The sequence below is a fragment of the Corvus moneduloides genome, chromosome 4, assembly GCF_009650955.1.
Source record: "Corvus moneduloides isolate bCorMon1 chromosome 4, bCorMon1.pri, whole genome shotgun sequence".
In the NCBI taxonomy this organism is placed as follows: Eukaryota; Metazoa; Chordata; class Aves; order Passeriformes; family Corvidae; genus Corvus; species Corvus moneduloides.
The window spans coordinates 73,366,738-73,389,159 of record NC_045479.1 but is presented as its reverse complement, the minus strand read 5'-3'; the positions used below and the strand labels follow the sequence as shown (position 1 = coordinate 73,389,159).

Sequence of the window (22,422 nt, the reverse complement as noted above, 5' to 3'; positions counted from 1 at the left end):
GAGCTGGAGCAGAACCCAGGAGCACAAAGCTCTGGAATTGCTGTTATTCCACCTTTTCTGGCCTTGGTGCTGGGGCAAACATTCCTGGTCTGGCAGCTGCAGGGAATCATGGAGTCATGGAATGGTTTGGGTGGGAAGGGACAGTAAAGGTGATCCCATTCCATAGGCAGGGACACCTCCCACTGTCCCAGGTTGCTCCAAGCCCCATCCAGCCTTTCCTTGGCCACTGCCAGGGATCCAGGGGCAGCCCCAGCTGCTCTGGGAATTCCATTCCAGCCCCTGCCCACCCTCCCAGCCAGCAATTCCCAATTCCCAATCTCCCACCCAGCCCTGCCCTCTGGCACTGGGAAGCCATTCCCTGGCTCCTGGCCCTCCAGGCCTTGGCCCCAGTCCCTCTGCAGCTCTCCTGGAGCCCCTTTAGGCCCTGCAAGGGGCTCGCAGCTCTCCCTGGATCCTTCCTTTCTCCAGGGGAACATTCCCAGCCTCCCAGCAGAGGGGCTGCAGCCCTGGGAGCAGCTCCGTGGATTCCTCTGGAATCTCTCCAGCAGCTCCACATCCTCCTGCTCTTGGGGACCTCAGAGCATCCAAATGGAGTAAAACTGATTTTTCTCTGGTGGTTGCACCATCCCCACCCCCAAAGCCCCAAGCACCAGGACACTCCTGCCCAGGTGGCCTCTCCAGCTTTCCTTGGGATGACAATGAGGGTGAGGGACTGCACCTATTGCTCCTGATCACATCTGGGCTTTTCCTGTAGAATCCTGGAATCACTGAGCTTGGAAAAGCCCTCACTGAGTCCAACCATTCCCCTGGCACAGCCGTGTCCCACTAACCCAGGTCCCCAAGTGCCACATCCAGATGTCTTTGAAATCCCTCCAGGGATGGTGACTCCACCGCTTCTCCTGGGCTTTTCCTGGCTTGGTGGTCGTGGATCCCCTTTGGATGTGCCTTCCCACTCCTCTGGGAATTACAAGGATTAACTCCCAGGCTGTCCTTTCCCAATCCTGATGTCCCAATCCTGCTGGTGGACATGATCCAAGAGCTTGAGGACCTGCTGCCCGCAGTCCATCACCACCAATCCCTTTTTCCTGCTCATCCTCATCCAGGCCACATTCCAGCTCCAGCTACCTCCACACAGGCATTCCTTGGATCCTCCTGGCAGGTGCCACCACCTGTCCCATCCTGAGCTGGGTGTGTCCCCGATGGGAATTCCTGATGGTGGCTGGTGCGCAGTGATCCATCCTTCCTTCCTTCCTGGAATCCTTCCTGGAATCAATCCTTCCTCCCTCCCTGGAATCCATTCTTCCTTCCCTTCCTCCCTGGAGTCCTTCCTCCCTGGAATCCTGTACCTGCTGCATGGCCACCAAAATCGGGCCATCCCTGTGGATCACCACCCGCCTCTCCAACCTTTCCTCCTCCAAATATCCAAATCATTTCCAAGCAAGGGCTTTGCTCCCATTCCGAGCCACCACGCGCGGGATTTTGGGAGCTTCTCCATCATTCCCAGTGCTTCCACAGGGATATCCACAGCCCTAGGATCAAATTAAGATGCCTTAAGCCCCATGGGTGCCTAATCCACGGCAGCCATAAGCGGCTTTGCCGTGCCCGCTGCCTACGTGCTCCTTCCCGGGATTCTGATCCATGGGGTGTCATCCCAGCCCTCAGCTGGGAAATTCCTGCTTCCCACGAGGAAGTGGAGATGGGCTGGGGGTGAGGATTTTAAAAAAAAGAAAACCCGAAACGCAAGGAAAAGCTCAAATCTTCTGGAAAACGCGTGGGATTTTCCACACCGGGACGAGAGGAAAAGCCTCGTGTTTTGGGGTGGAAAGGGGGAAATGTGGGAGGTGCCATGTGGGAGAAGTGAAAAGTGGAGTTTGGGAAGTAGGAATGCACCCTAATGCTGGGTCTTTGTTGGGATAATTAGCAAATTTCCCATTAAAGGTGGTTCCACGGGATGCCTGCGATGGGATGGGAAAGCACTGGATGTGGGAGGGATTGAGGGGGGGCTCCTCCTGTGTGGGGTCCAATTAAAGCCCGCTAAATTGAGGAACCCCCTAATTTAAGGACTCTACTAAATTGACAACCTCCCCTCCCCCCCCCCCCAATTTGAGGGCCCCCCTAATTTAAGGATCTCCCAAAATTGAGGACCCCCCTAAATTGAGGACAACCCCCCCCAAACTGAAGAGCCCCCCAAATTGAGGATGCTCCCCAGAGGACCCCCCCTAAACTGAGGGCCTCCCCAATATTATTTAACCTAATTATTAACCTAAAATACTCATATTTGTATTAATATTAAGGTCCCCAAATTGAGGACCCCATGAAATTAAGGATCCCCCAAACAGAGGAGTCCCTTAAATTGTATCCCCTACTGAAGAGAGGGCCCACCCAAATAGAGGACCCCCAAGATTGAGGACCCTCCCCTAAATTGAGGAAAACCCCCCAAATGGAGGACCCCCTAAATGGAGGAACCCTCTCCTAGACTGACGACTCCCCGAAACTGATGAACCCCCTAAATAGGGGAACCCCCCCAAGTTAAGCAGCCCCCCCTCCCCCAAAACTGAGGACCCCCAAACCGACTTCTGTCTCCAAATCAAGGACCCCCTCCAAATGGAGGAACTCCTCTAAACTGAGGAATCCCCCAAATTGAGGGTCCATCAAAACTGAGGACCACCCCCAATTAAAGGACCCCCCAAGTTAAGGACCCCCCCCCAAATTGAGGGCTCCCTAAACTGAGGACACCCCCAAAGTAAATAAAGGAGCCTCCCAAATTGAGAAACCCCCCCTCAAATTGCGGACCCCCCCCCAATAAAAGATCCTCCCCGGCGTAGTCCGAGCCCCTAGGGGCGGCCATGGAACTGCGCATGCGTGCCGCGCCCCCACCACGGTGGCAGCGCCGCTCGCGCGCGCAGCGCGCCCGCCCTTTGAGTGACGGCCCCTCCAGCCAATGGCGTGGCGCATCGGGCTGTGATTGGCAGGCGCGTGGGCGGGGCGCAGGTGGCCCGGCCCCGCCCCTCCCGGCGCGGTCCCCTCACGGCGGAGGCTCCATTTTCTCGCGTTCCCGCGGCCCCCGCGTAGCGACCGGTTCGCCTCAGCCCCGGCCGAGAGACTCCTGAGACACCGCGCGCCGCCATGAATGAGGAGTACGACGTGATCGTGCTGGGCACCGGCCTCACGGTGAGGAGCAGCCGCCGCTCGTCCGCGCCTCGGGCCTGCTGCGGGCGGCCGCCGCCCTGCCCCGCCCCGCCGCCCCCCCCCCCCCCCCCCCCCCCGCCATCCCCCGGCTCCTGCGGCTGATCCCCGTCCCCATCCCTTACCCACCCCGGCGCCGCTGTCCTTTTGCCCGTCTATCACCTGATCGTCCCCCCCAGCCTGGGTTTGAGCTTTGAGCCCCCCCCCGCCTTGGGCATTCGTGCCTTTATCCCCTCCCCCCGGGTGTGCGGTCCCCTCCTCAATCTCTCACCTGACCATCACCCCTCTCACCCCATTCAGGTCGGTTTTTTTTTTCAGCTGTCACCTGTCCATTGTAGCCCTCCCCCCCAACTCTGTCTGGGTGCTTCCCCCCCGTCCCCATCCCCAATATTACCGGGGGTCTGATGTGTGTGACCCTCCTGGGGACCCCGGCTGCTTTCTTCCATCCTTAATTACCACAGCACCCCCCCGGCTTCAGTCCCACCCCCACCCTGGATCCTTCCCCATTCATTTCCAACCCAGCCTGGGATCCTCCCCCCTCAGCCCCTCAGCATTACCCCGGGGGTCTGGTGTGTGTGACCCGCTGGGGCACCCCACGGTCATTTCCCCATTATTAAATCTCACAGCACCCCCCAGCTCCAATCCCATCCCCACCCTGGATCCTTCCCCCCATCCCTAACTGGACCACCGGGTGCGGTTTTTATGTGATTATAACAGCTCCTCGTGTTTGGATACACCCCCGTCGTCCCCGATGCCCCCCAGCTCCCAGGGGGCCCCAGGAAATGCGGTTGTTTTGCGGAGGGAGGGCGTGGGGAGGCTCGGACAATAAAACGCCGCCGGGGATTTATCGCTTTTTATTTGTTTTTTGAATTATTATCTTATTTTTCTCCCTTCGCACATCTCCCTGCCCCCCACCCTGTACCACAAACCTAACGTGGCTGCAGGTCCGTGCAGGGTGGAGGCAGCCGTGGTTATCCCCCCCCTCTCCATCCCCATTCCCGCTCCGCCTTTGCAGCCTTCGGCTCCATCCAGCCCTGACTGCAGCAGGAGGGGGATGGGAGGCTGGCGAGCCTGTCAAATTTCCCTTTCCCCCCCCCACCCCCCACCAAAAAAAATCCCCTTTCCTGCGATGTCGCTACATCCCGGTGATCCCTAAGGAAAGCTGACAGCTGATGGGGGTGCGGCGGAGGGAGGGGGATGAGCCGTGGTGGGGCTTTGTCCTATTGTGGAGGATGCAGCCCGCACCGCAGGCAGCCCTGGGGAAAAAAAAAACATGGCAGTGCCGCTGCCCGGGAGGTTTGCGGGAGCATTTCTCCCGGTTCCTGCATCCCTGGAGGCCGGGAGATGCCATGGGAGGGCGGATTGCAGGTTACAAATACGAGGCATTGTTTGGAGAAGGGGGGAAGAAAATCCAATATGGTGGAAAGGTTTTCCTCCTTGTGAAACGGCCTTTCCTGCTTTTGTTCCCTCCTGTTAGTGGGGAAAGGTGGCTGGACAAAGGGATCTCTTTGGGGTTGGCCGGGAGGGATTTCCCCCACTTTCCCTGGTGACGGTGATTAAATTGAAATCCACGCGTTTCCTCCTGTGGTTTGGGCGCTGTGATTGACGGGGCTGCCAGAGGCATCGTGGCTGCTGACACAGGACCCCACCGAAGGCAGAGCTGGATTATTATCCCCCTCTTTTGGGTTTGGGAAGAAGGGTAACAAACCTGGAATGTGGCACAAAGGAAATGTGCAAAGTGTGGGAGCGTCTTCCCAGCTGCTGCTGGAGGGGACACCCATCTTTCCCAGTTGCTTTCATTCCTTTCAAGGCTCTCCCTTTGAGATGGAGGAATGGCTGAGGAGGAAAAAGCTTCTTCCCTTTGATAGGGAAAGCTGGAGTCTGTCCTAAAGCCTGCCCCTGGCTCAGCAAGGCAGGGAAAGGGACTTTTGGGGAGGTGAAATATAATGAGCTTGTAGTGAAGGGGCCTCCAATAGATCCGAGCTCCATTAAAATGTTAATTTATGCTTTAGTGTGATCGGGGTATCAAGTTGGTGAACATGGGGGCTTAAGCTCAAACTGACAAATGCCAGTGTAAATTTGACAAAAGGCCTCTTGTGAAATCCCTTTTAAGACAAGCTCCTGCTAATGAGCAGCAGTTGAGTTAAAAGGAATAAATTAGGGCCGGATTTTAAGGTGTGCTGACCAAACTTCAGAGCCTGGGAATATCCAGGAGCTCGTATTTTGCTTCTGGTGTGTTGGCTTTCTCTCTGAAATACCAATTAGGGTGGACTTCATCTTGTCTTGAGCAGCTCATGTGGAAAAGAATGGAAACCAGAGGTGCTGGTGCAGCCATCCTAAAATTCCTGGTGTTGGCTCAACCATTGTGGCCAGCGAGTGGTGTCGGAGCGGAGCTGGATCAGGCTGGGCTAAAGGACTCCTCTGCAGTCAGAGATGAAGTTTGAAGGTTGCTCCTCCAGCTTTGGTACCAGTGCTGGCACAGTCAGGCTTCCTGAGCAAAAGGAGCTGGAAACACATGCAATTGTTCCTTTTCCAGAGGAGCTGTCATGGAAGTTCTGGTGAGGTTTGCAGCCACCCCTTCCTCCAAGCTGATCCTGGCACAAGTGGATTCTGCTGCTGGAGCCCCATGAGGCCCCTGTTGTAGCTCAGATGCTGTGTCTCTGCTGCTCATGTGGAGGGGTTTTTTTCCTCTTTCCAAAGGGAAAGTTCAGTTGTTGGTTTAAAGAGGAAGAGTGAGTCGTTGGAGGCGTTGTAAAAGAGCACAAATACATCCATTGTAGTGGTCATTCAGGGGCTCCGTGAGTGCATGTGTAAATTCCTCTGGGATGGATCTGGAAGTGCAACATGAATATTTCAGGTGTTAATCTCTTCCTCAACCAGTAATGAAGGACTAAGGCAGCTTTAGGACTGGGATTACTGGCACTCAAACTATTTCAGCTTTTCCCTCCTGTGTGCTAATCAGAGACCCCGTTGCAGTGCCAGCTCACAGAGATGTGTCAGCTCTGTGGGGAAAAGTAATCCTGAATTACTGCTGCTACAACCTCTGAAGCTTCCACCAGGTGTAATGAACTCCATATGGCTCCTGCTCCCTCCTGCATGGATCAGTGTGAGGTGCCAGTGTTTGCAAGGCCCTGGTGGGTCTGGCTGCATTAGAGCTGGTAGATCTTCCAGCTGCCTCATTCCTGGTGGGAATGGCTTCTCCAGGTAGCTGGAACCTTAGTAGCTTTAAGGTCCTGGGCTTAGGCCTGCCATGTGCGTGGTCTGTTGCAGATTAGGGATCATCTTCCTGCAGACCTACTGCACAAACGCGTTTTTAATCTGGTGCAGTGATCACAGGCTGGAGAACTCCTCGTGGTTGTATTTTCACACCTCTCTTTTCAGTTCACCATTATTTCCGCTTCTCTGGAGTGGAAGTGGCTTGGTACTTCCTCACTGGGTTATTTAGGAACAGGATGTTGTGCCTGGTGACAGGCTCTGTTTTCTGCCCTCTGTGCTTCTACAAAGTTATTTTCGACGAATTTTGGGGATAATTAAACCCTCCAGTTCATCCCCAGTGGGTGAATACTCTGTTCCTGCTGAGGTTTCACTCTTTGCAGGCTGAAATAAGCTTCTTACCTGCCAGCTGCCTCCCCATGTTAAAGCTATTTAAATCCATCACAAAGTTACAGATTCACTTTCTGTAGGAGCAGAGGAGCCAAACTCGTTGGTTCAGGATCTAATTGGTCATATAGGCCCAGGCCTCGTTGCTTAAAGAGCCTCAGAGTGACTGTGAGGACCAAGTGGAGCGTCGCTGTCCCTTGCATCATCCCCTGGTAGCAGCAGGGATTGTTCCAGTGCTGTGAGGAGTTGTTTTTGCAGTTTGTAGGATGAGCAGAGCTTTGGGTCAGGCGGTGAGAGCTGGAATTGCCTGTATCACCTGCCCCAGGTGACCCTCCCTAGGCAGGGGGCTGGACCAAAGATCTCCAGAGGTCCCTTCCAAGCCCAGCCCTTCTGGGACTCTGGCTGGCCACAGCCCAGCCCTGCCTTTCGAAGAAAGAGCCTGGTGGTGCCAGAGCCCATTCCTGAAGCCGAAGGGATTTTGGTCAATGCTTAGTGCCCAGTCCTCCCCTCGGCGCTGTTACAGGACCGGCGCTGGCTCGAGCTTCCATCGGGCTGTCTGAGCCTTTCTGAACTGCCGCCCTACTTGGAGAAAGTCCATGGAAACCTCCTTGCTTCCCTCCATTCCTCAAGGCTTCTGCATGCACAACGTCTAGTCATGACCAGCTCCTGCACGCCACGAAAGAGCTGATGGTCTTAAGCAAACATGGAAACACCAATACCTCTGAGTTCCTCCGTATTTTTATTTTCATGGGTTCACACTGGACGTGCTGTCTCCAGATTCCCAATGCTGGTTCCTCCCTGGTTCTCCGGCCATTTGCAGCGGCCGAGCGTTGCTGCAGACGACATCGATCGTGCTCAGACTTGCTCTGTCGTTCATTCAGCAGCACAATGAGCTCCTGGGAGCCTCGAAACCTGAACTGGCTGAGGCAGTGGATTGTAGTAGCAGCGTGACTGCAGTTTGCATGAAGACTCTGTTGGATCCCGGCTGGATACCCAGAGCTCTCCCTGCTGTGTTCTGGTGCTGCTGTCAGCAGCTGCGCCCTGTTCCTGTTTGGTGGTGGCGACGTTTATAAAACAGCAAAAAAATGCACAGATTTGAACTCTGATGCTTCCCCTTTTTTATTTGCACTCTAAACTCTTCCCACTCCTCCCCTTGTCAGCACAGGCTGTTTGTTTTCCTCGCTCCCTGACCCAAATGACACCGTGACACATCAAGCGGTTCCTGGTCGTGGCCCAGCGGATGCAGCCAGCACAGCATCCAAAGGAATTGCTGAGCTGGGAGGATAAATCCATTGTGCATTCCGTGTGCCTTATGGCCGTCATGGCTGCAGAGGGAAGTGCCCTGAAAGGCCTGTGCAGGATTTCAGCGCTCCGGGGCCTGGCAGGAGCCTGCCTGATGGAAGGGACGCGTTCAATGAGCCTTGGATTAAATAGTGGTGTAATAGCTCCACCTCAGTCCCCATAGCAGTGTTTAATGGGTGTGAAAGAAGATTGAAGAGGTACTTAAGGCCTCTTATATCTTCTGCTGGTGCCCAGATTCACTCCAGGGGATGCTGGTAGCTTGGGCCTGGGGAAGGGATGCACACTCTTCTAGGAATACAGAGCAAGGAATGCTTTGAAGTTAAGTGGGAGACTGAAATCAGCTGACATCCAGACCAGTGGATGTAATTTATGCTGCTTTTACTGTAGCTCCGTCCTTCCTTTTGATACTTACTTAGTTGTGAAATCCTGGTTGGCTTCCTTGTGGCTCAGCTCCAGCCTGGACACTTGCAGTCCTGTGCCACCATCTGGCAGAGCTGGTGAGCCAGGCTTTTGGGAGATGTTCCAGGGGGGATAAATCACAGGGTAGAGCAAGGAGTGCAACCACAGAACTCTGTGAATTTAACTGGTTGCTGATGATGCCCTTTGTGTGACAGTCCCACGTTGGGTGTGGTTAATTATTAACGCTGTAGCTGACACTGTGCAACCACTTTCGCTCCTGTGGTTACTCAGCGTTGTAGGCCTTGAGTAGTGACTTCACACAGGGTTTGGTGCAGCTGTGTCTGCTGTGAGGGTCTCTGCTTGCTCCAGCAGAACCAGTGTGGAGAAAAGGAGGGACCTTGTAGGATCCTTGGAAGGATGGTACAGTGCTGGAAGGAGCAGCTGATGGATCATGGAGAGCTTTTGTGGGAAGCACTGTGGCTCACTATTCAGGATCCACGTGGTGATCATGAAGCCTTGTGGGCACTGTGCTGGAAATCTTCCATGACTTCAGGGATTGAATTCAGAGCATCCTTGCTGTCCACGAGGCAGCTCCAGCTTTGCTCCTCAGGTCCTTGGCTGGATTTCGGTGACATCCTGGTGGGCGACAGACTGGCCAGCAGTGCCCTGCTATCCCAATGGAGAAGGTTTTTCAGTTGCCACCTGGAAGCACCAGAACAGCAAATCCTTGGGTAGCGATCCCTGCACCTACAGATGTCTGACCTTCAACACAAAACAACCCCCTGAGAGGTGCCTTGGCTGGGGAAGTTGATTTTACAGCTTCCTTTACACCGAGGATTGACTGGAGTTGGGATTTACACAAACAATACACAGTGGGAAACTCCTGGTGTTTGTGGTTTTCCTGACTGACACCTGCATCGGTCAGTTTGGAGTTGAAAATAAACCTCCTGCACGCCACAGGAGGGGGAAGCGACACAGAAGGAGAGTCCTGACTGAGGTGCTTGTGGAGTAAACAGGAAGGATCTCATGGAGCCACAGATCTCTGCAGGAGGGCCAGGCTGCCTGGATGAGCAGATGTGCAGTGGTGGCATCTGTCAGCAGCTGGATGGGGGTTTACAAACTGAATGAAAGGTGATCATAGAATCATGGAATGGCTTGGGTTGGAAGGGACCTAAAAAACCATCCTGCCATGGTTGGGACACTTCCACTATCCCAGGTAGCTCCAAACCCCACCCATAATGTGAGATGTGGCCAGGACCTACCTGTGAGATCGTGATGCTGAACGAGAGCTCAGTGCAGACATAATTCTGCTGCTGGAGGGAGCTGAGGCAGAGCAAGATCAGTAAAACCTCCAAGATAAGCTGTCCTAAGCACACAAACATTCAAGTTTCTGTTAAGCTCTTTGGCTGGGGAATGCCAGAGCCGGTGCAAAGTCGTGTTTTAATGGGGATTTAGTTGTGCAAGCGCTGAGCTGGTTCTGCAGGCTGTGTGTGCTCTGCGGTGAGGCTCAGCCTCTTGGTGCTGCAGTCAGACACAGCAGCTGATCTGCTGCTCCAGGGACTCTCAGTGGGGACAGAGCAAGGAAAGCAGAGCTGAGGTGATGAATGCCAAGTGCCTTCGTTTATTCTTTATGCTGCTCTCTAAGAGAAGCTGTTGATTCTCTTGAGTGTCCTAGTGTGGCAGATATTAATAATTGAGGTTTTGAGGAGGCTGATTGAAGTCCAGGTAAGATTTCATGCTCCTGCTGCCTCTCTGTGGACATCCTTAAGCTGGTAGCTTAGAGGACAGATTTTCCTAATCTAGCTCAAATGCATGGAATTCCAAAAAAATTCTTCTGGGAAGTCATGATAGGTGGTGGTTGTGTAGCTTGCCCAGAGCAGACAGTAAATTTATTAAGGGGTTAATCTGCCTCCAAGAGGTGCCTGAATTGTGGAATGAGGCAACTGCTGTGCTTGTTTTCAGAGGGCTGTGCAGCTACCTGCAAATGGAGCTGTCTGAACATGCTCTTGGGAAAAATGGGAAGGAGGAGACTCCAGTGCAGCTCACCTGTCCCTTGCATCCTTCTTGCAGGAATGCATCCTCTCCGGGATCATGTCAGTGAATGGAAAGAAAGTCCTTCACATGGATCGTAACTCGTACTATGGAGGGGAAAGTGCATCCATTACACCCCTGGAAGATGTAAGTGTGGAGAGACCCATCCCCTGTGTCCTTCCTGGGCACATAAATGGGATTTATTCACAGTTAGCCTTGGGGTGGCTTCAAATTAATTACTCCGAGGGTTCCCTTTGAGTCAGGAAGTTGTATGGGACTTCCTCCCCAGATACAGTGGGGAAGACACCACTGTGGGTGTTTATAGTTGGTAGATTGTGCTTGTTTGCTGTAATTCCCAGCTGGGATCTGAGCACGGAGCATTCCAGAGCTGTTACAGCTGGATGTTAAAACTCTTCAGCTAAATTGTAAATTTGACTAAGGAATGTCCTGTTAAATAGTTCATCAATAGTTCAAAAATTCCCAAATCCTTAAGCCTTGGATAGAGAAAGCCTGGATGAGCAGAATTACACTGCCTGCTTCTTGCTGTGACAATTCACTGGATGTGTTTGTGTGTTCCGAACTCAGCTTGGAGCTCAAACTCCAGCCAAAAGCTGGCTCTGAAGAGCTTGTGTTCAGCCTGGAGCTGTGGGGGTGGAAAGTGTGTACATGTGTGGGAGGAATGACACCCAGACACATTTCCTGGGCTATAATAAGTTCTGTATTCTCTCTCCAAAGCTCTACAAAAGGTTTAATCTCCCAGGAACTCCACCAGAATCTATGGGGCGGGGAAGAGACTGGAACGTGGACCTCATTCCAAAATTCCTTATGGCTAATGGTGAGTGATCCTGAGCTCCCAAATATTCCTTGTGAGCTCAGCCTGGGCTAGTGCTGGGTGCTGGAATGGGACAGGCACTGTCATTCCTTACAAATCCTTATCCTTGAATCCTCGTGTTCCAGTACTGGGACTGGTCTAGACCAATCCCATTATCAGTGAAGGGGCAGCTCCCTTTGCCTAAAACCAACAGGTGGCTGCTGGAATCTCATCCTGGAGCATGAGGGAATGGATGGATTGTGAAGTGCCTGGCTCAGGGCTGCTGCAGTGGAAGAATTGATAGATCCCAGCCAGGGCTTGGTTGCTTTAGTCTCAGCCTATCTGGGAATTGAACATGGTGCTGCTGGGGAAGGGTTTGTCATGTTGGAAGAGCTGCCTTGGGAGCTGCTGTGTCCTTGTTTGACTGTGCCAAACCCCCTTCCAGGTCAGTTGGTAAAGATGCTGCTCTACACAGAAGTCACTCGTTACTTGGACTTCAAGGTGATCGAGGGGAGCTTCGTCTACAAGGGAGGAAAGATCTACAAAGTTCCTTCCACTGAGGCAGAAGCTTTGGCCTCCAGTGAGTAGCTGCACCTTATTTGTTCCCTCTGAATCCCCTAAACAGAGGCAAAACCCATCCCTTGGGATATTCTTGATGCTCCTCTTGTGTTAAGGAGCATCCTTGGGGTTCTCCTGCACCTCTTTGACTTCAAACACCACTTGCAGTGTGATCCTTGGGCTTCCTGAGCCCTGTTTTCTTGGAGCTTCCGAGCTGTCTGTTCTGTGAGGTTCTGGTGAGAACCTGGCAGGATTTTCCTTCCTCAGGAGCGCTTATATTTGAGGCTTGTGCTCCCAGCCTTGCCATAAATATTTGATGTCGGGTCCTTGTTGAAATTGTGTGTGTGAAAAACATTGCAGGCAGATTGGAATAACTAATTCCAACGTGTGGCACCTCAAACCTTAATTGTTGCCTACTTAAATGTCACTCTTCAAATAAAACTTAATAACAGTGTGGTGAAACCCATTAGGATCTAGAGGGCATTCCATTAGCTCCAGACATGGGATGTGTTCAGCAGCACCTCTGATAAAGTGACTCCTGCAGTTAGGGCCCCAGATCTGTAGGTCTGAGCCTTCCTCATGGCAGATATTCCTGTTTGCTGAAGGAATCAGGAATTCCTTCCGTTTGGCCCTGTGTGGTCTTCAAGAGACTCATCCTGGCAGGAGTGGAGGTGCTGCCTCTGCCCTCATGTTTCAGCAGGTCCAGTCTTGCTTCTGCAATTTGTGGAGAATTCAGGTGCATAAATGTGCAGCCTTGTGTTTGGGGTTTGAGGGACAGGACAAAGGGGAATGGCCTTAGGCTGAAGGCAGGCAGGGTTAGATGGGGTATCGGGAAGGAATTGCTGGCTGGGAGGGTGGGCAGGGGCTGGAATGGAATTCCCAGAGCAGCTGTGGCTGCCCCTGGATCCCTGGCAGTGTCCAAGGCCAGGTTGGAGGGGCTTGGAGCAGCCTGGGACAGTGGGAGGTGTCCCTGCCATGGGGTTGGAAGTAATGACCCTTAGGATCCCTTCCCACCCAAACCATCCCATGTTTGAACACTCAGCGGTTTTTACCCACTGCTGATACTCTGTGGCAATGGAAAAGCCACAAAAGCCACTGAGGATCTGTTGAATTCTGACCAAACCTTGGTTTTAGGCTTAATGGGTTTGTTCGAGAAGCGCCGGTTCAGGAAATTCCTGGTGTACGTGGCCAACTTTGATGAGAACGATCCGCGGACCTTCGAGGGCGTGGATCCCAAGAAAACCACCATGAGGGATGTGTACAAGAAGTTTGACCTGGGCCAAGATGTCATTGATTTCACAGGCCATGCCCTCGCTCTCTACAGGACTGACGAGTAAGTGGCGGTCAGTTGCTTCCCCAAATCCCAGCATTTGGGGTCATGATGGGATGAGTGGTTATTTTAAACTTTGAGGGTTCTTGAGTAAAACTTGTGACACAGAGTGCTCCTAAAAGGGAACTCCCAGAGAAGCACTGCCAGGAGCAGCTGGAGGGTGGGGAAGAAACTTCACAGGACATCAGTGTTTTGCTCTTGAGTTTATTCTGCTGGAAGTCTTGGTTTGGGAAACATCCCAAGTGGTCTAACTGTCCTTCCCAGCTATCTAGATCAACCCTGCCAAGAAACAATCAACAGGATTAAGCTGTACAGCGAGTCACTGGCTCGATACGGGAAAAGCCCCTACCTGTACCCCCTTTATGGCCTTGGAGAACTGCCCCAGGGATTTGCACGGTGAGCACTTGGCTTTGACTCCGGGTTTCCTCCAGGGGGGTGTGGAGTTGGATGTGTGGAGTTGGATGTGTGGGTGTCGGACGTTTGGAGTTGGAGATGAGTGTGTCGGTTGTGCGGAGTTGGATGTGGGAAGTTGGATGTGGGGAGTCAGTGCTTGAGCTTCCAGGATGTGATGCTGTATAAAAATACTGTGGTCCTTAGTGGTTCTCTCACTTCGTAAGGAAGAGGTGATTCCTCCACATGGGATTCCTTCTTTGTGGGCTTGTTTACCCCTGGATTTGCTCAGAGATCCTGTCTGCAGAGTATTTTACCCTTTGTGTTTAAGCAGAGGATTTTGAGGAGGGTAAAGTCTGAGGTGGGGTTTTTCCAAGTGGAACGGGCTGGAAGGGCTGTTCCAGTCCAGCCACGGAGGTGCTGAAGGGATTTTCCTGCTGCAGGCTCAGTGCCATCTATGGAGGCACCTACATGCTCAACAAGCCCATCGAGGAGATCGTCATAGAGAACGGCAAAGTGGTCGGGGTCAAGTCCGAGGGGGAGGTATGGTCCCTTCCCATCCTTCCCTGCTCCCCACCCCACATCCCGCCCCTCAGAACGCAGATTTTTTGGGTCTGATCAAAAAAAATACAGAGAAAAACCTTCTCTAAGCCGAAGGGCCAAGCCTGCTGGGCTGGGGCTGTTGTCCCTGTGCCAGCTTGCTGAAGACACAATGTCCTGATGGCTGGAGTTCATTCCAGCATCCCTGCTCCAGGAGTTGGGATGGAGTCTGCATGGGCTGGCAATGAATAAATCAGGCTGGCTGAGCTGGAAGGGAGCTGTTCCTTGTGTCTAACCTGGAACCAGCTCTGCCCTTGGCGTTTTTAGCTGCTCTGACAGCTGGCACGTGGCCTTCCCGCAGCTTCTCCTCCACCTGGCTGCATAAAACTGGGAATGCTGCAGGCTGCTTGGAAGCTCTGAACATGCTCCTGACTGGAGCAGGCACTCACGGGACAGTTCAGCACTTGCTGGTGGGATAACATGTCCCTTGGGGTGGGGAGGACATGTCCTGGCCAGGAGCAGAGGTGACAATTCATGCTAGAGACTGATGTGCCCAAGTGTGAGCAGCCTGGAGGCTTGAGATTGATGAAATACTAAATTATTACCAGAAAAATGATTTTTGATGTGAACTGAGTGATATTTCCATGTTTGTGCTTAGGTGGCTCGCTGCAAACAGCTCATCTGCGACCCCAGCTACGTGTCGGACCGTGTGACGAAGGTGGGCCAGGTGATCCGGGTAATCTGCATCCTGAGCCACCCCATCAAGAACACGAACGATGCCAACTCGTGCCAGATCATCATTCCACAGAACCAGGTCAACCGGAAATCAGGTGTGTGCAGAGCAGCTCTCACCACTGGGCTGAGACAGCGGTTGTTACCGGCCTCTCTGCGGGTGAGGCGCGGACCAGACGGGGAAATGGACCCTTCCTAGCCTTGTCCAGGAACGTTTAGGCCCCAGCAAAGCTGGGCTTCAGTTCAGAGCAGCGTTGGGGGAGGTGGGAGGAGCCTGTGGTTGGAGCTTGTGAGGAACCTGCGGCAGGAAGCGCCCCAGACTGGTGGGTGAGGGCCGTGGGGTGTCCGGGAGGGGGTGAGGGCTGTGTGCAGGAGGGGAGGTGCTGCCTCCGCCTGGAACAGAGCACTGGGAACCCCACTGGATTTCAGGAACCGTCAGAGCCGTGGGAAACGGAGCTTTGGAGATCTCCCATGTCCAGGCCCCCCAGCCAAGAGATGAGAGCACGTAGAGCAAGGATGGGACTCATTCCAGGTTCTCTGAAGAATCCAGGGGGTGCTGAGTGTCAGGGCAGCGGGAAGAGGCCCAGGCAGGTTTTTGGGATGAGGCTGGAGGAGGTTTTGGGATGCAGCTGTGCCCTGTCCCCCCAGATATCTACGTGTGCATGATCTCCTCTGCTCACAACGTGGCGGCGCAGGGCAAGTACATCGCCATCGCCAGCACCACCGTGGAGACCGCGGATCCGGAGAAGGAGATCAAGCCGGCCTTGGACCTCTTGGAGCCCATTGAGCAGAAGTGGGTGCTCAGCAAGCCCTGCTCCCTGCTCTGCTGGGAGATCTGGAGCCGTTTGGCTGCCAAGAGCTGTTGAGTTTCCTCAGCACCTTGAGCGATGCCCTTGGATCGAACTATTCCTCCTCTAAAACCATCCTGAACCTTTTTTCTCTCTCCCTTTTCCAGGTTTGTGAGCATCAGTGACCTGTTTGCACCGACCGACCTGGGAACTGAGAGCCAGGTGAGTGAGGGCTGAGCTGGGCTGGGAGGGGAGAGGCTCCAGCTCGGGGCTCCAACGCTGCTTCTGCTTCCAGATCTTCATCTCGCGCACCTACGACGCCACCACCCACTTTGAGACGACGTGCGACGACATCAAAGATATTTATAAGAGGATGATGGGATCAGAGTTCGACTTCGAGGAGATGAAACGCAAGAAAAACGACATCTACGGGGAGGAGGAGCAGCAGTAATGAGAGTCTCTAATTAGGAGAAATTTAAATCGGCTAATATGAATATATAAGGAACTTAATGAACACTGTACGAAATTCAATATTGTAAGGCCTGCTTTTGTAATCCCATCTCTGAGAGATTGAAGAGTACTGCACTGGTAATGTTCCCTTTTTGGATATCATGTGTTAATTATTTCATTCTAGTAGGGCTGCTGTCCAGAATCTGGCAAATTCCTGACTGATTTCCTGACTAACCTCGTAAGCGAAAGGCAGACTGAACTTATTATTATTATTATTATTATTTTTGCAGACGTAGACGTGGGTGCAGATTTGAAATAACTCATTGACAGCTGTGTCTTACCTTGTCTTTTTAATCATTTGTAAAACATCCTTCACAATCCTGTGCTTCTGGTGAGCTCGTAGATGTGACGCTGATGTCACTCAAACCTGATATCAAGGAAAATAGAAACTGAGCACTCCATTATTGTGGACAGCATCCCTAAAGTCTCTCCCATCAATCTTAACTCTGTGGCAAAATTGTATCATGGACAAAGCCCACACCTATTGTAGCAGCAAATGTTGGCTTCGTTCTGGGCACAGAACTTAACCTCCACTTAAGCTTCTAAACCTGTTGACATCGGTTGGGACACAGCTGTGCCTAAGGCTCCTTTGTGTTTTAATCTTAATAAAATTGAGAGAACAAATTACAGAGCAGGCAAGATGTGGAAGTATTTTCTGTCCCCTGGTGGCTTCTCGGATGGACCAAACGGCGCTGCGGTATCGGCATGACAGAGCCTGTGCTTCTCGTGTCTCCTGAAGGCTCCAAATGATTTCTGTACTGCGAAGTAAAGCCAAATTCTGGAAACCAGTCCTGGGCTCTGGTCTGATTCACTTCAGTTCTGGGAGCAGCAGCTCCAGGCTCAGATCCCACGGGATCTCTGCCTGTCAGGGGTGAGATGTGAGCGTTTCCTGGTTCCGTGGTTGTTCTTCCCAGGCTGTGCTGCTGTGGCTGCTTTCGGCAGGGCTCAGGCTGTGCTCTCAGTCCCTGTTCCCCGCAGCCACCCCAGTGCCACAGCTGGGAACAGCAGCAGTAAATGATCCCTGCTTGGGGCTCCTCTCCATCCCCAACACGAGATGTTCCAATCCAGAGCGATCCCGATTCCCTGGCTGGCACTGGGCAGACACAGCCATGCCAAGTGCCAGGAAAGCAGGAAAAGCCTTGGAGCAGCTCTCCAGGGGCTCCCCTCAGCTGGTGCCATTCCCACACAGGAACTGGGCTTTGATCCTACCGCAGGCCCAAAGCTGAGCTGAACCCACCTGGGGCTTCCCCTCTCCCTCCTCCCAGCCGGGGCTTTTGGCACTTCCTGAGGTGCCACTTCCAGGAACACTTCCCACCCTGAGCTGGCAGGAGCTGGTGCTGGAGCGGGGCCAGGAAGTTTCCCCCATGCAGGTGGAAAATAAATGATTTGTTGTCCCTACCTGCTGGACCCTGGCTGTTCCTCTGGTTATTCCATCCTTCCTGGGAAGCAGGATGGGATCCATCAGCCAGGAGCTCACCATGCTCTTGCTCACTCCTTTGTTGATTCCCAACCTCTCCCCAGCTGGAAAAACCCCTGCCCTCCCTTTCCCGTGTTGGAAAAGGCTGGATGCTGAGCGGGATCCCCTCTCCAGAAAGCAGAGCTGGGGGAAAGTTCATTTTTTTGGAGGTTTTATTAATCAAACTCTTTACAAATTCATCCTGTACACAACGGCCTCGCAGTCTTGGATTTAAAAACAAACTGAAAGGACGCCCCTGCCCCGCGGAGCCGGGTTGGGAACGGGGCTCGGACGTGGCGTTTCCATCCCGGCCCCCATAAATAAGAGCTTATTCTGTTCCTGCATCCCGGCTTCCTGCTATTTACAAGAATTCCACGTGCTGGAAGGCGTCGAGTCCCAGCAGGGAACTGGTACCAGGAGGCAACAGGGGTGAGCTGAAATGTAGTGTGGGCCTGGGCGGGGCCTGGACAGCAACAGCCAGGTGGAAAATGGATTTCTTCTCATTCCTAGCCTTCAAGTAAACTTTGGGAAATTAAATTCCTTTTCCAAATGCTCCAATGGCAGCTGCTCTAAAGACTTGAAAACATTCCAATAATTTACCTGTACCGTTAAAAGAACCTTTCCTATGTGGGACTAGGTGGCAGGGAATGAATCCCCCGAGGATTTGCATTTCCCAGCTTTAAATAAGATTTATGTACAGAGCTAAACCCGACCTTCCCCCACCCCCAGCAATGTCTGGGATCCACTGGGATGGACGGTGGGGATGTTCCCTGCGGGACTGGGATGCCCAAACTGGTGCCACAGGGCCTGGGGACGAGCTGTGTCCTCGTGGCTTCGCTTTGTCACCTGCAACACAGAGACGTGGCCCAGGTCAGTGCCCGGCTCCCTCTGGGTAGTGCCAGCCTCCTGCAGAGCTTCCCCAGGGCCAGGCCTGGAGTTTTTCCCATTTTCCAGCAGTGCCAAGCGTGGCTCTCCTGGATACAGCTCAGGAGCCAGCCCTGAGTGCTGGCAGACCCCAGATCCAGCGCTTTGGGACAGTCCCTGCTCTGCTGCAGGAGCAGAGCTCCCTGCTGGCCCTCCCACAGACAACCCCAGAGCTGCTCCCAGATTTTGGGATCAATCCCAAGCTTTCCCACCTTACCAGTAGCTTCTTCTGAACGGAGCAGCCACTTTCTGCACCGTCCCGAGGAAGGTGTTGATGTCAGCCACAAGAATTCCTTTGCTTTCCAGGATTTCCCTGCTGCTGCTGCCGCTGGGATTTTCTGCAAGGGGAGGAGCAGCAGGATCATTAATTCAAACAAATGAGGTTGTTCTTAAATGTGTGGGAAATATCCCTAAATCCCACTGTGATTGCTCTGGTGCTTTGCCAACAAGGCCAGAACTGGAGCGTGAAGCCACCCACAGGCTCCAAAACTGCTGGAATTCAGCGACCTCCAAAAATCCGGTTGCTTTCCACCACTCACACCTGACCCACACCTTGAACAAGCGATTCCCGCAGGAAGGGCAGGAAAACAGGGATTTCTCACCCCTCCTCCATCCCTTTCCAAGGCAATTTCACACCGGCTGGGTGTGGGATGCCTTTACCTGTGAGATACACGGCGAACCTGGCGTGGATGTGGCGCACCTGCAGCTCCAGCAGGCACTGGATGTGCCGGGATTCGGGAGCCGCCGGGGAGTCGCAGCCGTGGAAGTGCAGCAGCTCCACCAGCTCCGCTCCCTGGCACCACTTCAGCAGCAGCTGCTTCTTCTGGGCATCGCCCCTGCTGAGAGAGGGGCACGGGGAGGGCTCAGGGGCTTCATCCCTCTCCCCCCTTCCCAGGGAATGAGCAGGGAGGGTGGGATCTGCCCTTCCAGGTGTTTTTTCCAGTCTCATTGGGTGACTTTTGCTGCTCCATATGGATCAAAAGTGACAAATTCCCCCTTGCTCCAGGCAGCTCCCAGGTTGTGGCCTGGGATTGGGTTCATTTTCATCTCAGCAGCTGCTGTGGGGCTGTTTGGGATCTGTGCTCATTGGGATCTGTGCTGGGAGCTGTGGATAATTCTGGGATGTTTTGTTGCTGAGCAGGGTTTGGCACAGCCAAAGCTGCTCCTCACCCACCCCTCCAGGGCCTGGCCAGGACAGGTGACTGCCACTGTCCCAAGGGATATTCCAGAGCCTGGAATCATGGCTGGGATATGAAGGTGGGAGGAAAAGAAGGAAGAGGGGATGCTGGAGAGGTGGTGTGGGTGTTCCCAAGTCACGGTGGAGCCCTGGCCTGTGACGGGGAATGGATTCCTTGGTTTTGTCTGCATGCCCAGCTTTTCCTTTCCCTGTTAAACTTCCTTTATCCCAGCCCAGGAGTTTTCTCACTCCACCCTTCCCAGGGAGAGCCACAGATGAGCCCACGCCAGAGCAGCTCCATCTTCAATCATCCACGGTGGGAACTGGAGTGGCAATTCCCTCTCTTCATCACCAGCTCAGGGCTCCTCATCCCATCCCAAATCCCACATCCCAAATGTGATGGGACGGAAAAAGAAGCAGCAGAGGGGGAAGAGCCCCAGGAAGGTGCCCTGAGTTCCCGGGGGTGTCTCAGGAGTTGGGATGAGCTGGTGGGAAGGGAGGGAAGTTTGCTTTTGGAGTTTTGGGGATGTGCAGCTCCTCCAAGGAAATCTGGGCCTTTCCAGGAGCCTGCAGCACTCCCTGAGGGCATCCCTGCCAGGGAGAGAGGGAAGGGCCTTATGGAAGCCCAGCAGGGAGCCGGGAGAGCTGCCAGAGCTCTGCCTCATCCAGGATCGCATCCAGGATCACATCCAGGAAAACGTTCCAGGCCATCTGATGCTCTCCAGGTCCCAAGTCCTGCTTCTCCATCCCAAGAATCCCCGATTTCCAGGCAGAGCCGTTACCTGAGGTCTCCTCGGAGCTTCTTGCTCTCCTTGTGGTGCAGGAGCCACTTCCACCTCCCGTTCCTGTTCAGCTTCTCCAGCACCTTCACCACCTCCTTCAGCTGGCCTGAGGGGACACCAGAGCCAGGGATAGGTGGAGAGGGCACCTGGGGGTCTCTGGGCCTGCTCAAAGTTGGGCCACCTGAGGGTGTCCAGGGGAATTTTGAGTCCCTCCAACAAGGATGGAACCTCAAACTTCACTGGGTGGGGCAGTGGGATCATGTCCTGGTGCAGGTTTTTCCCTGGCATCTGGAAGGACAAGGGCAGCTTGGCCCTGTCACCTCGTGGTGCAGCTCCCAGAGGAGCTGGCTCAGTTCCCTCTGCCACTTCCCATCGAGGAGCTGAAGGCCCTTTTCCATTGGACATCGGGAAGGAATTGCTGGCTGGGAGGGTGGGAGAGGCTGGAATGGAATTCCCAGAGCAGCTGTGGCTGCCCCTGGATCCCTGGAATGTCCAAGGCCAGGCTGGACATTGGGGCTTGGACACGGGGAGGTAGGAGGTGTCCCTGCCCGTGGAATGGGATCATCCTTAGGGTCCCTTCCCACCCAAACCATTCCATGGTTCTCCAGGCTGAATGAACATCCTGGCACAGCCCTCTCCCGCTCTTGGATGTTTTGGGGACCCTTGAGCTGGGTCCTCTATCCCGATGGGATCCCAACATCAGAGAGAGGGGCAAGAATTCCCCACTGGAAGCAGAATCAATGGGAAGATTTGGGAATGTGTCAGCAAACGCCCCGAGACTCACCCAGGGTCACCCTTTCCAACAGCTCCTCATCGGACACCACGAAGCCTCCGGCCTGGAACAGCTCCTGGAATGTGTCACCCGTCACATCCTCGGGATCGTCCACTCCGGCAAACACCACGCCGGGACAGCGCTTCAGCTGCAGCAGGCACGGCACCTGCGGGCACAGCGGCTTTGTGCCACCCCGAATGCACAGAGCCCAGCCCATCCCAGCCCATCCCACCATTCCTGTCCCCACATCCCAACCCCAAAGCTGGACGGTGCCACAGGGATGGAACAATCCCTGGAACCGGGTGGCTGGACAAGAGAAGCCCAACCTCACTGCTTTGAGCTGGGCTGTTCCAACGTTTTTAACGGATGCTGGGATTAAAGAACAGAGAGCAGGACAAGAGGGACGGAGGCTCACGCTGTGGATGTGGGAGGAGATGTCCTCGTTCCTGACGATGACCAGCAGCCGCTCGCCGTCCCGGCCTGCGGCCCCGCAGAAGTTCAGGGGTTCCGTCCTCACAAAGCCCTCATCCTTCAGCAAGGCCTGGAACAGAAACCAGGTGAGGTTTGGATTGGGAATATTCTCCTGGGAACAAGGAGAGAGGAAGGAGAATGGGCTGCCCAGGGCAGGGGTGGGATCCCCATTCCTGGAGGGATTCAGAAGCCACGTGGGCGGGGCACTGGGGGACACAGGCAGTGCTGGCCTCGGCAGTGCTGGGAATGGTTGGACTTCACACTAAACCAGAGTTGTTTTAGATGGGATCTTGGGAAGGAATTCCTGGCTGGGAGGGCGGGGAGGGGCTGGGCTGGAATTCCCAGAGAAGCTGTGGCTGCCCCTGGATCCCTGACAGTGCCCAAGGCCATGTGGAGCAGCCTGGGATAGGGAAGGTGTCCCTGCCCACGGGGTTGGAATTGGATAATCCTTAGGATCCCTTCCCAACCCAAACCATTCCATGATTCCGTGACAACCCAATCCCAAGGCTCCTGTGCAACCTCAGTTCCTGACTCCAATTCCTGGTGCTGGGAGCTGAGGTGGCTCCTGGGCTAAGGGAACCAAACCATCCCTGCCAGGCTGCCCAAGCTTCCCTGTTCCTGCCACCCTCAGCTCTATCCTGGAGCTGCCCACCCCAAACCACC

At 54.0% G+C, this 22,422-nt stretch overlaps 2 protein-coding genes across 4 annotated transcripts in view; one reads left to right on the top strand and one right to left on the bottom strand.

Annotated features, from left to right (window-relative positions):
- The first annotated feature begins 2,973 nt into the window (after positions 1-2,973).
- GDI2 (GDP dissociation inhibitor 2) lies at positions 2,974-16,965 on the top strand. Its single transcript, XM_032105648.1, has 11 exons — positions 2,974-3,171; positions 10,558-10,665; positions 11,254-11,353; positions 11,775-11,909; positions 13,022-13,220; positions 13,482-13,613; positions 14,051-14,150; positions 14,806-14,977; positions 15,528-15,672; positions 15,835-15,889; positions 15,963-16,965. Exons 1-11 carry the CDS (start codon positions 3,127-3,129, stop codon positions 16,116-16,118), a joined length of 1,347 nt encoding a protein of 448 aa, XP_031961539.1. The 5' UTR covers positions 2,974-3,126; the 3' UTR covers positions 16,119-16,965.
- An 823-nt stretch (positions 16,966-17,788) lies between these two features.
- The window catches only part of TASOR2 (transcription activation suppressor family member 2), a 35,252-nt gene continuing 30,618 nt past the window's right edge, over positions 17,789-22,422 (bottom strand). The window contains exons 19-24 of one of the 3 annotated variants that reach the window (XM_032105636.1): positions 21,704-21,829; positions 21,301-21,454; positions 20,517-20,622; positions 19,218-19,396; positions 18,775-18,895; positions 17,789-18,479 (exon numbers count right to left, since the gene is read on the bottom strand). In XM_032105636.1, coding sequence (XP_031961527.1) covers positions 18,476-18,479; positions 18,775-18,895; positions 19,218-19,396; positions 20,517-20,622; positions 21,301-21,454; positions 21,704-21,829 — 690 coding nt within the window. In that variant the 3' untranslated portion in view covers positions 17,789-18,475. Of the gene's footprint in view, positions 18,480-18,770; positions 18,896-19,217; positions 19,397-20,516; positions 20,623-21,300; positions 21,455-21,703; positions 21,830-22,422 lie in introns of those variants that run through there. The other 2 variants (XM_032105637.1, XM_032105638.1) reach the window with 2 other exon arrangements.

Coding starts and splice junctions, on each gene's coding strand:
- GDI2 (XM_032105648.1), top strand. CDS start 3,127: ATGAATGAGGAGTACGACGTGATCGTGCTGGGCACCGGCCTCACG. Junction 13,221..13,481: donor GCTCTCTACAGGACTGACGA/GTAAGTGGCGGT, acceptor TGTCCTTCCCAG/CTATCTAGATCAACCCTGCC. Junction 15,890..15,962: donor ACCTGGGAACTGAGAGCCAG/GTGAGTGAGGGC, acceptor TTCTGCTTCCAG/ATCTTCATCTCGCGCACCTA.